Source organism: Marmota marmota, unplaced genomic scaffold, assembly GCF_001458135.2.
Source record: "Marmota marmota marmota unplaced genomic scaffold, marMar, whole genome shotgun sequence".
Classification (NCBI taxonomy): Eukaryota; Metazoa; Chordata; class Mammalia; order Rodentia; family Sciuridae; genus Marmota; species Marmota marmota.
In genome coordinates, this window is record NW_025999961.1 from 1429811 (window position 1) to 1445268 (window position 15458).

At 38.2% G+C, this 15458-nt stretch overlaps 1 protein-coding gene across 2 annotated transcripts in view; it reads left to right on the forward strand.

Annotated features, from left to right (window-relative positions):
* Positions 1-3512: 3512 nt before the first annotated feature.
* Positions 3513-15458, forward strand: part of Lifr (LIF receptor subunit alpha) — a 40726-nt gene continuing 28780 nt past the window's right edge. Inside the window, exons 1-4 of one of the 2 annotated variants that reach the window (XM_015496348.2) lie at positions 3513-3669; positions 5438-5552; positions 7445-7584; positions 13493-13656. In XM_015496348.2, coding sequence (XP_015351834.1) covers positions 3531-3669; positions 5438-5552; positions 7445-7584; positions 13493-13656 — 558 coding nt within the window. In that variant the 5' untranslated portion in view covers positions 3513-3530. Of the gene's footprint in view, positions 3670-5437; positions 5553-7444; positions 7585-13492; positions 13657-15458 lie in introns of those variants that run through there. The other variant, XM_048802875.1, reaches the window with a different exon arrangement.

Below are 15458 nucleotides of genomic sequence, written 5' to 3' on the forward strand. Positions count from 1 at the left end.
AGGAGAGAGAGAGAGAGAGAGAGAGAGAGAGAGAGAGAGAGAGAGAGAGAGAGAGAGAAACGGAAATACAGAAATAGACTAAACAAAATATACTGGGGCTATAATTTCTGGCTTTAGTTTTACTTGTCTCAATTTTCCTCAGGAGAAATGTCTAAAAATCCAGGTGTACTGAAACGCGAGTGCTCGGAGCTAAGGGAAAAGCATGTTTGGATATATGATGCACCCACCACCCTCATGGGAGGGACACGCAGCTGAGGGGTCACGCATTGACAGGATGGGAGCTCTTCCCCCTGGGGCCAGCCTTGGGTTCTGCTGGGCTGTCATGATGCCCAAGGTGGAGGTCGGCTTGCATGTGAAGAAACAAAAACCCCCATGTCGCAATTGTATAAGTGGATTCTGCATGATCACTTTCTTAAACAGAAGAGTTTACTGGCAATTTTTTAATCCTTTGAAATAATCACATTCATAGGAAGCAATCTAGTGGCCCTCAGGCAGGCACAGTCTGAAGGTGTATTTTATTGGCCTTTAGAAATGAATTGGCTGCTACATTTTAAGAATTTCAGCATTTTCTGGAAAGTCTCCGATCTTCTTGCAGTAAAAAATAAGAAGATTTGGCAGAATAAGGCCTGTGGTTACTGCCTTAGACTCAGGTACCTGAGGTCTGTCCTGCCTGTTTTGACCCTAGGCATTTGCATTGACATCTGTTGCGCTGTCAAAGGGAAGCTATCCTAATTTTGAAAGTTAGGATTCTGTACAGATTTGTTCTCTAAGGAATAAGGCATTAGTGGGAGTAAAAGTAAATTCTGATTGTGTTTCAATCAGAAGTAAGCTGTTTCCCAAGCATTTTTTTTTTAAGATATTGGTGTACACAGTGTCTTTATTTTATTTCTATGTGGTGCTGAGGATCGAACCCAGTGCCTAATGCATGCCAGGCGAGCACTCTACCACTGAGCCACAACCCCAGCCCAAGCATAATTTTTCTTTTTCTTTTTTTTCTCCCTGAAAGTACATTGGAAGATTTTGTTCATATATTGTTCTGACCCTCAAATAAGTCCATTTGCAAGTTTACCTTGGTAGGTAAGCCAGATCTATCATAAGCATAATACTATTTTCCCCCAATTACTTGCTCAAAATTTTGTAAGTCAATGTTCTCATAAAAGAAGTCTTCTTTATTACCCTGCCTATTCTAAGTTGAGCAGATTTTGGTGACACTGCCATTGGTACCTCTATTGCTAAGCACCCCATCCTAATGCTGCTCCCAGACTTCCTGGGAGGCTCCTTGTGGGTGGTCACTGCTGGCTAGCCAGTCGGCATTTGCAAGCTTGTAGCCTACCAGCGGGAGTGTGGAATATTACATCTTAACTTTGGGAAGTCTCCTATGTGGATCCTGAGTAGAGCTTCCTCTGTGCTGCAGTGCCTCAGGCTCAGGCCCCGAGGGATTAAGTGATTTACCCCCAGTCATTCTGCTAATTAGTAATGGAGCCAAGATTAGAGTCTAAGCCTGGCAGCACCTGGTCCTGAGTGCTTCCTCACTGCCTCTCTCTGCCCCCTCATGCCACTTCTTCCTGGCATTGCAATAGGGCAGGCATCTCTTTCCAGAATAACTGTAAATTTGTAGTAAGGTTTTGTTTCATTTCAAGATAATGTTTAACCTGTCAGTGAGCATAGTTCATGATTACTTTAGTCAGGGTTTGAGTTTTAGGGGTTGTTTGTACTCCTTTAGTAAGTTATTCCTGTACAGCTGTGTAGTTATATAACTTCAGCAAATTGGTGTTTTAGACATTCCATGAATATATTTTCATTCTAATAAGTAAGCTTGGTGGCACTGGACTTGACTAGGAAGTTTTTCATTCACAGAAAATAACTAGACATTTTCAAAATGTGTGCTTGTATGTCATAATTACTTAAACTGTTTGGGATTCATTTCCTGGCTTTTTGACAGTACTTAACGATAGGCACAAGGGGAACATTCATTTACTTTCACTAAGGAGTATGTTTTTGAAGTTTTCTCATGGGGTTCCACTTATTTAGATGTTAGATCTGATTTCCTTTATCAAGTCTTTGTTTCTCATTTCCCTTCTCAATAATATTCTCAAAATTTTTATTTATGTTCACCATTTTTTCTTGACAATTTGTTCAGTAAAACATTTGTTTGATGTTTTTCATCTTGTATTTAAACTTTTTTGAATAAAAGCCAATGTATTTGAGAGTAATTTTTTATGTCTGACTGTTCCTTTTTCATCACATGCTCTTCTTGTTTTTATGGCTATGCCATGTTTGCTCTGAGTGTACTGTTTAGAGGTTTTGTTCTCCTTTTTTTTCTTTTTCCCCCAGTACTGGAGATTGAACCCAGAGCTTCATAAGTGCTTCATCACTGAACTACATCCTGAATAGTTATTTATTTAATTTCAAGGTACTATCATGATAAATTGCTCAGGCTGCCCTCAAATTTGCAGTCCTCCTGTTTCAACCTCATGATTAATGGGTTACGGGAGCATGCTGCTACACCCAGCTTGATTTTCTTTGTTCTTCTAAGTTTTCCTATTTTCTGCATTATCTCTCTTTCTTCTGGGAGTAATTTTTATTTTCCTTTTGGTTATTCTGTTTTTCCTGAGTTTCTTTTTAGTATTTTAGACTTTGCATCTATGTTTTGTCATCTTTGGTTTTCTGTGTTATGAGATTAAGCAATATTAGGTCAGACAGAAGTTTTCAGTACATTGGGAGTACTTGTGAGCAGACAGGTTTCACTCTAGAAAGGCGTGGGAACAGCTTTCCTCTGGGGAATTCCTAGATGTTCCATATGGAAAGCACCTAGTCTGTGTTCGCTGTCCTTGGGGGGGGGGGGGATTAAGTTTTTCGATTTCTGTAAACGGATCTTTGAATCTTTATGTTCCAACCTCATATCTCACTGCCCTCATCTTTATGAACCCAGGGTGGATTTAAATGGCACTGTCCAGCTGACCGTTGTTGTTTAGCCACCAAATCTATTAACCATCCTTGCTTTTTATCTTTTCTCTATGCCTCACACAATATGTAAAGTAACATACAACTCTGACCTTGTAAATGGCATGATTCCAAGTGTTCTACACATATTTAATTACTCAGTCCTCATAACAAACTTAGAACATAGTTGTCATTCCCATTTTGCAAGTGAGGAAACTGAGGCGTAGAGGTTAGCATCACACAATCAGTGAATCTGTGTATCATTTGAAATTGTCAAAACTTCAATTTTAAGAACTGCTTTTCTCTATTTTAATACTATTGGAGTTGAGAGTTGATATACATGTGCTGAGTTATAATCTTGAACAGGATGCGCATCATTTGGAAGTTGACCCTATGGTGTGTGCCTGAAGCAACAGCTGTATATCCAGTTGATGTTTCCTGGGGCCAGGGCAGCCTGAGTCTGCTCTGCTGTCAAAGTGCAGTCAGTGCCATTTGCAGTGCTTGTGTGTACTATGTGAGGTGTTTCGGAACAACCTGAACAACCTTTTGAAATTCCTCTCCTAATCCAGGGCTAGATTGCATGGACCATGGATATTTACTTCAGTTGGAGACATCTGTCCCAGGTGGTGGACAATAGAAGAATGAGGATGACTTCAAGTTTCCAGTGGCTCTTATCCACATTTATTCTTTTATATCTAATGAATGAAGTAAATAGCCAGAAAAAGGGTAAGTAAACTAGACTTTTAGAGAATGAACAAACTGCATTTTAATTTAAATTTTGGCCATGAAGCAGTCTTGTTTCTTTGTTGATCCCTTAGATTTTAAGTGGCTAAAATCCATTTTTTTTTTTTTTGGTAATTTTTTTGATGTACTTTTAGTTTATTTTTAAAAAGGCCCTGAAAGATAAATCAGAATATTCTTTTTTCATTTAAAAATGACAATATAATTTAGATGCAATAATATTCATTCTTTTAGGACACAGTTCTTTGAGTTTTGACAGTGTGTGCAGTGATTACCTACTAGCTCCATCAAGGCAGGCACAGGCCTAGCACCCAGGAACATCCCGGGTGCCTCTGCTGTCAGCCCCTCCTGGTCCCACCCTGCCAACTCTGCTCTGTCTTCTCTCCCTAATTTTACTTTTTAAAGAATGTTATAAAATGAAATCTAAGTACATTTCATATGTTATTGGTATCCTGTTGAAGTATATTAAAAGTGTCGATGTAGCTGGGCCTGGTGGCACATGCTTATAATCCCAGTAACTTAAGGGGTTGAGGCAGGAGGATCACATGTTCAAGGCCAGCCTCAGCACCTTGGGCCTAAGCAACTTAGTGAGACCCTTCTCAAAAAAAAAAAAAAAAAAAAAAAAAAAGAATGTTTATATAGGTATTACCCAGCATGTTTCTATGAAGAACATTATTATCCTGCTGCCTCATAGCTTCATTTTTATATTATTCCCATAATTAAGCAGAGATCTTTTTCCCTAAGGTCATTGATAAAATAACTGTATTATGATGATTACTGTTTATTTCTAAAGTGAGCACTTCTAATATGTTTTTTGTTTTATATAGCATTATAATTTATTTTATAGTGACTGTCATGCCAAGTACATATAAAAACAAGAAAAAAATTTATGAGAGAACTCTGTAGTCAGGGGTGGAATACCATTTTTTACTGTATAGTCCTCCCACACATACCCTTCCCCCTTCTTCCCTTTTCCTCTCTCTCTCTCTCTCTCATACCTTCTTCCTTTCTTTTCATTTTTCTATGGGGTGATCTTTATCATCGTTTAATGTTCACGTATTCCATGATGTAATGTTATTGTATAGATGTGAGTAGGTGCTTTTAGGATTGTAATCTTCTGAGTTGTTATTTTTCAGTTGTTTAATTAAACCTGTACATAAAAGGATTTTCAGAGGCTCATATGATTTCATTACTGTTTAAAATTAACATTCTTTGCCACCATCTGAAGATTGGTTATGGGGTTCCTGGAGAGGATGGCCATCTGGTACCAGTGAAGTAGCCGGGTCCAGATGTTTAGGTGCTGCATCTGTGGACTTGGGAGCCACGTCGTTTTTACCAAGATTTTATTTTATTTTTTTCAGTGTGGTTTTTGGACATTCAAGGAGTACTAGAATGCCCCCAGTCCATCTCTTGGTCCCAGCATCGAATCTACACTGTATTCAGTTGCTTCCTCAATTTCTCATAGTTTCCTGGAAGTAGAATTTTTGATATGATCTAACCCCCAAATTGTCTAGAAGTTGGTCCACTTGTATTATCTTTTAGCGTTCCCATTTTTTTTTTCACCAAAGCTTCAAAAGAAACCTGAAACCTGTGCCCACCCACGTCTGCACAGTTGTCCCTTAAGAGAACATGTGCCTTCTGCAAACCCATTTGCTTGAGTTTAAAATTGACAGTAACTCAATGTAGCTGAGTTACTAAGCATGTTCTGTGTTGTGTGTGCCCATGTGCATGTGTCGTTTTTCTCCTTCTCCAGGGGCACTTCGTGATTTGAAGTGTGTAACTAACAATTTGCAAGAGTGGGACTGTTCTTGGAAAGCACCCCTTGGAGCCGGCCATGGTACTGTTTATGAAGTTTGCATTGAAGACAGGTAATGGAAATACTTAGATTAATTTATAAGTACAAGTTACCGGTTCTTCATCTTTCATTTTAGAACATACAAGTTTCATTCTGGGTATTTTTAAATGATATTTAAATGAAGTTTCTTAAAAATTTTGAACCTGATGTTGATAAAGATAGAAACAAACCCTTCTAGCCAAAAGTTGGATTCTTTTCTTAAATCAATAGCAATTATGGAGCATATCTGCCGTGTGATGATCTGCTATGGGAAGTTTTACTAGTCTACCCCAAACCAGTGTCTAGCTATACAGGTTTAAGTTTGTGCCTAATAGAAAATGTCAGTCATAGTGGCTCAATACACTAGCAGTTACTCTTGTGAAAAATGCGTACAGTATAGAACTGGCATAGTTGTTTGTGGCCACTGAAACTCAATCCCTCTTTGCTGTGCCACTTTGCTGTCTGGTTTATGGAACTCACGGTTCAAGGTGATGCTTTAGGAGCAACCTGTGTCTTATTCCAAGAAGCATGCAAGAATAAGGAGCACATAATTCTTGAAGAGACTTACAACAAGTCCCACAGAGTACCTCTGCCTACGTCTCATTGGCCAGAACCCAGTCAGATGGCTGAGTTCTCCAGGAGGCTAGGAAGTAGCTCTCCTAGCTGAATGGCAGCATCCCAATAAACACTGGGTATGGGTTACTGAGGAAAAGGGAGAGGTGGACTATGGGAAGTGAAGGCAGGCTCTGTTATACCATATTACCCTCTTAAGTAATGTTAGAGTGGATGAGCTCTTGTGCTTGGAATGAGGCCCGTGGGGTACCCACACAATCCCAGCAGGATTCTGAGTTGTTAACAGTGCCAATGGAGTTCCAACAAGCCTTCTCTAGTCTCACTTTGCTAATGAGTAGTTCTCCTATAAATGGATGTAAATGTGTATTTAAATACAGTCAAGGTTTTCCCCATTTTGTGTGTATTTGTTGAGCATTCTGCTAAGCTTTGGAGTAATTCACCAATCAAAATGAGCTAAATTATGTTGCAGATACAACTTGCAATTCTTAATTCCTCAGGAAAATACAGAGTTATTATTTTCTGCTGTGTTTTATTTCTACTGGGTATGGGCTGGGATGTCTACCCTGAGATTCTTTCTAAGAACCCCAGGTTGGTGATGGGGGAACAGAGGGGACAAGGCCTAACTTTTAAAGCTTTCTTCTAGAAATGACAGATGTGAATTTCACCAGGCTTCTCTGGCCAAATAAAGCCACATGGCCAAGCCTTACTGCAGAGAGTCAGAGATGACAGTCCTGTGAGTCCAGGAAAGGGAAATCCTGAATAGTTCAGTAAATAGCATGCTGAGAGGTTCAGTTCTGGCTCCCTGTGAGCTCACAGTAAACAGATAGTGACTGCTGTGTGGGTTCTGTGCCAACGGAAGTTACCTGAGGATGTGAAGGTCATGGAAGGGGGACCCCCAAGGAATATCGGGGGCACTGAAAGCATTTTGAAGGCAGCACCAATGAGGAAGTCTTGTTCAAAGCAACCCAGAAGCCAGGCCTGAGGAGTGGGCAGGTGAGGTGGGCAGTTTTACTTCATTCGTTGACCTCTGTTGCGCTCAGTCTTCGAAGGCGGTACTGGCTGGTCTGGTCTCAAGGGCTGGGTGCTTAAGAGGGTAGAGCATGCAGTAGGTGAGGCCCCAGGGGGCAGGTCAGGGTGAGATTTGAAGAAGTCATCTGTGCTTATTCACTGCACTTTCTGGTGCAGCCTGGTTATTTTTCCTGATAAAATTGCTATTAATCCCTCATTTTTCAGTATTAAAATGTGGCACAATCAAGTATATTTGAACACCAAAGAACATAAGGTATTTTTCACTGTTTTTTTGAAAATGGAACTACTAATTAAATCTAATTAAAAATGTTTCTTTTATTGCAGGCCCCGTTCTTGTTATCGATTAGAGAAAACAAACATTAGAATCTCAGCTCTTTCACCTGGTGATCATGAAATAAAAATAAATTCTCTACATGATCTGCAGAGTTCTATGAGCAAATTCATATTAAATGAAAAAAATGTTTGTAAGTATTTGAAAAGAAGATTGATTTTAAAGTAGAATGGGACCCTTGTTGGTACTGTGGTGCTTTGTCATTGACAGACACTTTTTGGTTCTGCGAATTTCATTTCTTAGGCTAATACTTTGACTTGTGCAGCAACCTTGCTGAGAATTATAGAGCACAGCTAGGATCAGGAAGGAAGCATACTTACCTTCTAGTCCAGCAGAGTAGACCCCAGAACTGAAGGTCCTTCCCTCAGTGCAGTACCTTTTCCTTGGCTTCCTTTGCTCTTGATTCCTGTACATCCCCTGGCATGTCTCAAATGCACCTTGCTCTAGACTCATCTTAGACCATCCCACTGGAGACTCCATTCCTTTCTTCGCATATCCTTGGGCAGGCTGTGCTTCTTTGTGGTGTTTTTTCTCAGTTCAGTTAATATTCCATTGTGTAATTAGGTATTTACCATGTGTCTCCTCTACAAGGAAATAGGGTCCATGAGGATAGGGACTTTGTCTTCTATACCAAGACTGCTGTCTGGAAGCAGGCATTTGTTACCAGCTTATTGATTCAGTGTCTCAGACATATGCTACCAGCAGATTGGTACTAGGATCAGGAATGCTGGATTAAAGACATCCCCATTTGCAAAATAAATTCAGGCTGAGAGAGATGGACAGTTTGCTGTGCAACAGACTTTAAAATCCTGAGTATTCCTGTCTCTTAATGGGGGAAAGTGGGTTTGGCAGGTCCTGACCGCTGTGGTGGAACAGCAGCATCATGAGCAGCATCATGATATTCCAAGGAGTCTTTTAATGGTACTGTGATGAGTCTTGTAAGGTTGACTGACGTTGAAGTGAGAAAGAAAACAGTTTGGTGATTCGTCTAGTATTGTGGAATGGATGTATGTATGGAATGATCTATGTCAGAGAGAGCATAGGTTTTGAAAGAATAAGAACAAATATGCTGTTCAAGTACTTAGAGTCTTTCCTGTTTTCTGGTTGAAGTGTTGTCCACATAAAGTGCCACTTAAGCCATCCCTTAAGGTAAGAGAGATGAATCATGTATTATTTTCTTTCAATAGTTGGGAATATTTTCAGTAGGTCAGCCATGACCTCAATACCCAGAGAAACACTCTTAACACTTAAATACATTTTCTGTGCGTGTACATGTAACAGGTTTGTATTGATTTATAGTCTGCTTAACATAGACATTTAATAGAGTTCCAAGTTATTTCTGTAAACCCATGTTGTTGTTAATGCCTGCATAGTGTTCCATCAGATGGACGTGGCATAATTACTTAAAGAGCTCTGTTATCAACATTGATTTTTGTTTCCGGTTTATTAGTGTTATTACTAATGTTTTTTAAAAATATTATTTTTAGTGATGAACACAACATCTTTGTTTATTTTTATGTGGTGCTGAGGATTGAACCCAGTGCCTCACGCATACTAGGCGAGTGCTCTACCATGAGTTTCAGTGAACATCTTTTGTGTGTGTATGTTTGTGAATTTGTCTGATTTACTAGGATCAGGAATGCTGGATTAAAGATAGCCCCTTTTGTAAGACTCTTGATAGTCTTTGTCAGATTGTTCCAAAAACATTATACCTCTTTGCATTCCCACAAACTTAGAAGTATGCCTGTTTCCCCACATCCTTAGCAGGGCTGGGTAATATTCACCTCATTTATTTTTGCCAATCTAATCGAATGACCCCAAATTATATCACTGTTGTTTCTTTGATTCTGTGATTAATTAAAAAAGAATTTGTCAGTTATATTATTTTCTGAACTGTCAGTTACAACTTTTCCGTAGCATTTGTCACCATTTTCCTCACTAGTTCACAGAGCTCTCCCTGTATTATTTGTTAATTGCCATATTTGCTGCAGATTTTTTTCTGATTTAAAAATTTTTTAAATATGATGTTTTTCATACCACAAGTTTTCCTTTAATATGGTAGGATTGTTTGCTATTTGGGGGTTTTGGGTTTTGCTGACATGTTTGATTTAAATCTTTCATCCATCTGAAATTATTTTGTAGTCAAGTATGAGGAACCTGTCTACTCTAGATTTTTAAAAAAAATCCCTAGGATTTTAAACATTTAAATAATCCAGATTGTGGTTATTTCAGAAGTAACCAAAGTCCTCATCTTGGAAGCCTCTTGATGGTGGTAGTGGTAATTAGAAAAGGTTAAAAAAGTAAATCAAGACACAGTCGATCGGTAGTTCATTGTTTCTTACATATCATGTAATTTATTAGTGGCACTTTAATAAATAATAATAATAATGGGCCCAATGATAGTTAGAATAATGGTATTGGGATAAGAAAATTTAAAAGCAAATTAGACAAACATAAGCTGGAGAAGTAGATGCGTGTCTTGGTCTGTTTGGCCTGATGTAACAAAATACCTTAGACCAGATAATGTGTGAACGTCAGAAATTTCTTTATAGATCCGGCTTCTGGGATGTTCAAGATCAAGGTATTTGTAGATTTGATGTCTGGTGAGGACATGTTCCTTATAGATGGCGTGGGAAGGGGTGAACAAGCTCCTTTGGGCCTTTCTTATAAGGGTAGAGATCCTCTTTGCAAAGGCAGAGCCCTTGTGACTTTCACTTCCCAGAGGCCCCTCCTCATAGCACCTTTCCCCTTGGGGGTTAAGTTTCAAGAGTTTGGAGGGGAGTTCAGACAATAGCCGTGCATCAGCAAAACTTTGAGCACCTGTTGAATGTGATGACAATTTTAACTTGTTTTCTAGAAATGGTCATGTAGCTGGTCATTAGAGGATCTAGATTATTTGCTGCTAAATGAAAGCATGAGAAATTAAGTTTTCTCCAGGTGTGAAGATGGTTTCAAAAGTTTGCTTACTAAGCAAGCAAGGTTTTATGAACACTCATATACATAGAATAAATTTTGTATTTCCTAAGGGAAAGGATAAAAAAGACTTTGTAAGACTTCTGGTGTCTCTTTTCTTAAAATAATCTGAAAATTTGGGTCACTCTGAGCAGGATAAATGTGGATCCTAAAAAAAAAAATCTAGGAAGACTCTTGTCTCCTGATGTTCTAAGGAAGACAGACCATGTAGGTTGTAAGTAAGCTGTTCTAGCTTTTAACAATAAATAAGACTTTCATTAAATTTCTTTCTGTATAAAAGTTCTGAGTTTCTAGAAAACAAGTTAAAATTGTCATCAAATGCCTATTTTAGGTCTACAGAAATGCAGATGACAATTCATTGGGAGCTTAGGGGAAACTTCCATGTCTGCTATGAAAAAAGGAAAGGAATAGTGGGATTTTAAATTCTTCCATTTGTAATCATGGCTGTTACCATTTTTAGCTTGAAATATTGGATATGACTTGTGCTTTGAAGCCTCCCTTACTCTACTAAAGTGTAAGTTATGTGGACTTTTTAGGGAGGGGAGCATTTTTTAAATAATTTTTTTAAGCCATAGACAGACAAAATATCTTTATTTATTTATTTATTTTTATGTGGTGCTGAAGATCAAACTCAGTACCTTACACGTGAGGCAAGTGCTCTTTTACCACTAAGCTACAACCCCAGCCCGGAGGGAAGCATTTTAATGGATTAGCCTTGCCTCAGCTAAATAATAATCGCATGTTTCATACTATTTAAGTCACTGCATTGTGACGTCTCTAGCCTCTGGAAGAAGAGTGCGCTCCTGCAAGCCTCTTGTTCTCTGGTCATGCTGGCACCTGAACTTTCCCTCACCTGGCACTAAGTTAAACTTCTTGCTTCTCCCTGCACACTTTTTCTTTTTCACAGACACCTTCCCACTTCAAGCTTCTCCTACAAAGCACCCCCACTGTTGACTTTGTTGTATAGTTTAGACTTTAAAGTCACATGTTGTAGGTCCTGTAGAGCCGTACACATTTAATACAGATCCAGTGTAGAGCACCCTGTAATGCAAAATTTAGTAAACTTATTTTTAAGTTCCAGGACTGATTAATTTATAATGATTTGTATATTTAGTATTCACCACACTGAGCTACCCTAACCATGTACTCTCCTGCAGTTTGGCACTTGCAGTGACTATTTATTGGCCCTTGAACTTCACAGGGAATGACTGAAGTGAGGTAAGAAAGGACACACCTCTGGGTTTCTTCCAGTGTACTTTCATCTTACTGTCGTTTGAGGAAGAAATGTGCAAGAGAACCTAAGACTCTCTGCTGCTCACATCTGACAGCCTGCATTTCATGGCACAGGACACACTCATATCTTTGTTTTCCACTGATCCAGAAGTTTCCATAATTACCCATTCCTTAAGAGTAGGAAAATGTGAAGATTTTCCAGATGCATTACTCTTTCTACTATCTCTTTTCAGCACATGATGCACACCCCAGGTCTTGAGCACACTGTCTCTTTACCTTCTGCAATTGAGCAGAGGGCTTGTGGCTCTTTGCTCTGGTCCTCCAGTGTGAACTTTTATTTGGCCTACCTGTGTCTTTTTGGCTCAGTGATCCTAGATTTTCTCTGGTTTCCTTTGCTTCTAGATCATCTCCTATGTGTCCTTGTGGGTGTGTCTGGTTCCTTGAAGGTATAATTGTCTATCAGCAGCCCCTATGTTGAGCTCTGGTTGTTACATGTCTGTGTGTTTGTGTTTCTGAGTCTACTCTTCTAGCCCCAGCGTTTGCAGAGTTCTCTGCCCATGCCTCTTCTTCCTGGACACTTTGTCAGCCATAGCTGGTCTTCTGTGTTTCTTCACAATAGTTCCTGATTCCTTTTGTCTTTCTTGGAACGTTGAGTGAAATCTTGATTATTTCTTTTTCTTATTAGAGCAAATCTTCATTTCTATGATCCAAGCATTTCTTTGAAATGCCCAACAGATTTTTTCCTTTTGTTTCCATATTTGTCACTGTAACCAATAGGTCTATTACTCTAGCCAGATTTCTCCAATGGCCTCCTCATGGACTACCATATCACTCTTGTCTCAGGCCCTGGCAGAATGTGGCATATAATTGCTAAAGCACCAACCTTTCTTTTATTTGGCCAACCCACGCCCTGCGCTTCTGCACTGTAACCCATTGCCTGCTTATCTCAGTGCCTTGGTCATTGTGCCAGCCTTCCTGCTATTGAGTGATATCCATGACTGGGAATGGCTCATCAAATTCTGTGAGCATCCCCTACACGATGGACTCTGACCCGGGAAGATGAGTGAGAAGACAGCGAGAAAACATGCAGAGAGCTTTCTCAAAGTGAGCTCCCTATATTTTGTCTCTTCTTAGGCCTTATCTACTGCCACACAAAGGAAGGACTTTTTTTTTTAATATATACTTTTTTATTTATTCCTTTTAGATATACATGTTAGTAGAGTGTATTTTGACATATTATACATACACAGAGTATAACTTATTCTAATTAGGATCCCATTCTTGTGGTTGTACATGATGTGGAGTTACACTGGTCATATTTTCATATAAAAACACAGGAAAGTTATGTCTGATTCATCTACTGTCTTTCCTATTCCCATATCTTCTCCCTTTCCTTCATTCCCCTTAGTCTAATCTAATGAACTCTTCTCTCCCTCTCCACCTTACATGTGTTAGTATCCACATGTCAGAGAATATTCAGCCTTTGGTTTTGGGGGATTGGCATATTTCATTTAGCATGGTAGTCTCCAGTTCCATCCCTGATAAATGCCATCCTTTCTTTCTTCTTTAAGGCTGAGAAATATTCCATTGTGTATATACACCACATTTCTTGATCTATTTATCTGTTTTTTTTTTTTTAAATGGTGCTGGGCATGGAACCCAGAGTCTCCCTCATGAAAGGCAGGCACTCTACCACTGACCTCCACAAATTTTTAATTCTTGATTACTTTTTATCTAGGAGGAATATAATTAAAAATTGTTGATTAATAGAAGTATAATATTAAAAATCATTGGTTATTTATTCAGTTTTCTCTTCTGTTTCCCTTTTTTTAAAGCCTTAGTTCCAGACACTCCCGAGATCTTGAGTTTGTCTGCTGATTTTTCAACATCTACGTTACACCTCATGTGGAATGACAAGGGCTCTGTTTTTCCACATCACTCGAATGTCATCTGGGAAATTAAAATTCTACGTAAAGAGAGTATGGAGCTTGTAAAATTAGTAAGTTTAAACAAAAATAGTTTTTTTCTTATGATGTTAAGGAAATGGAATGATTTTTTAAAGCATTTTTAAGGTGGTATCAATTTATTGGTGGTACCATTGGTTTTTTTACATTATTAAGGAAATAGAGCAGATTTATTTCAGCATTTGTTAAAAACCATATTCTATGATTCAGAAATCACTTGTATTACCAGTATAAAAAGTTCAGGAAATTAAGGGAAGAATACTCCCTTGATCAAGTGTGATGCTTCCACTTGAACACAATAAACAGTATCTTCATCTGCTCCTTCCTGTCTAGCTGCTTTAATATACTATCTTTTCATAAACAAAAGGATAGTATGCTTGTAATTCAGTCTATTTTTTTTATCTTTATGGAATAAAGATGAATGTTTTGAACATATCTGGCCATATAATAATTGTTGAAAAATAAATCAACCTGAATTTACCAAAACCTGAAATTATATATTTAGAACATGCTTTTTTCTATTTTTAATCCTGTTTATGAATGTTTTTTTAATGATCTACAATTAATTGGCTCTTAACCTAAGAGGCAATTAAGAATAGTTATGAAAAGTGTGACAGGTGCTATGTGGATACTTGAATAAGAAGGATGCTCTTTGAAGTGTGAGTGAAATCAAACATAGATGAAGGAACTCTTCTGTTCTAAATCGGTGCAACTCATTACCACAAGACACACAACAAGTTGGCCATAATAAGGAAGCAAAATTTCCCTAATTTAGGGAGAAATGTTTGCATGAGAAAATAATAGCAAAGGCCAGAATATGAGGACAGAACAAATTAATTTAAAATAGTGAAGTAAAAGAGGAAAAATGCCCAGGTAGGTCCATAGTAGATATGTGACATTTTTATTTATAATAATGTGTTACTGATATCATTATTTAAGTCAGAATTGCTACCACAAAAAAATAGCATCATAATGTGCTCCAAAATGAATGCTGTCATTTAAAAAATATTTTTAATTACAAATGGACACAATACCTGTATTTTATTTATTATTATTATTTATTTATGTGGTGCTGAGGATTGAACACAGCACCTCACACATGCTAGGCAAGCGCTCTCTACCACTTAGCCACAACCACACCCCAAATGTTGTCATTTTGTAATAGTTTAAAAATCAAGAATCCTGGGCATTAGTGTTTCATTGAAGGCACTTAACTACCTGTCGCCTCTGTGCACAGCTGGGAAGCCTGCCACAGAGGACCAGGGCAGGCTGGAGGGATGCCTGGCGGCCAGCCACCCCTCCCACATACTCCCCTTGGCTTTTCCTGGAGAGAAACTATTTCTACTTTTTATTTAATTGATTTTATTTTTTTAAATACACAACAGTGTAATGCATTACAATTCTTTTTACACACATAGAGCACAATTTTTCGTATCTTTGTATATAAAGTATGTTCACGCCAGTTCATGTATTTATACGTGTACTTTTTAAAATTTCTACTTTTTTAACTGATTCGTTGATTATTTTTCTCCGGGTAACATGATATTTATTTTTTATTTATTTGTTGTTTTTGTTTTAGTATTGAGCAATGTTTTATTAACTGCCACAAGGAAGATGAGAATTCAGTCTCTCACCTTCCACCTCAGTTACATTCTCACATTCTGTCTCTTCTCTGCCTCTCTCTTTTTATCCCCTTCCCCTCAGTTTGCCAACTTCTTCCAATATGGTTCTGTTGTAATTTTTGTTAGAATAATATTTATTTTGTTATGGTTATACAAACACAATTTGCAGTCTCTTTTTTTTAAAATAGAACTTGTCTTTTTTTTTTTTTTTTTTT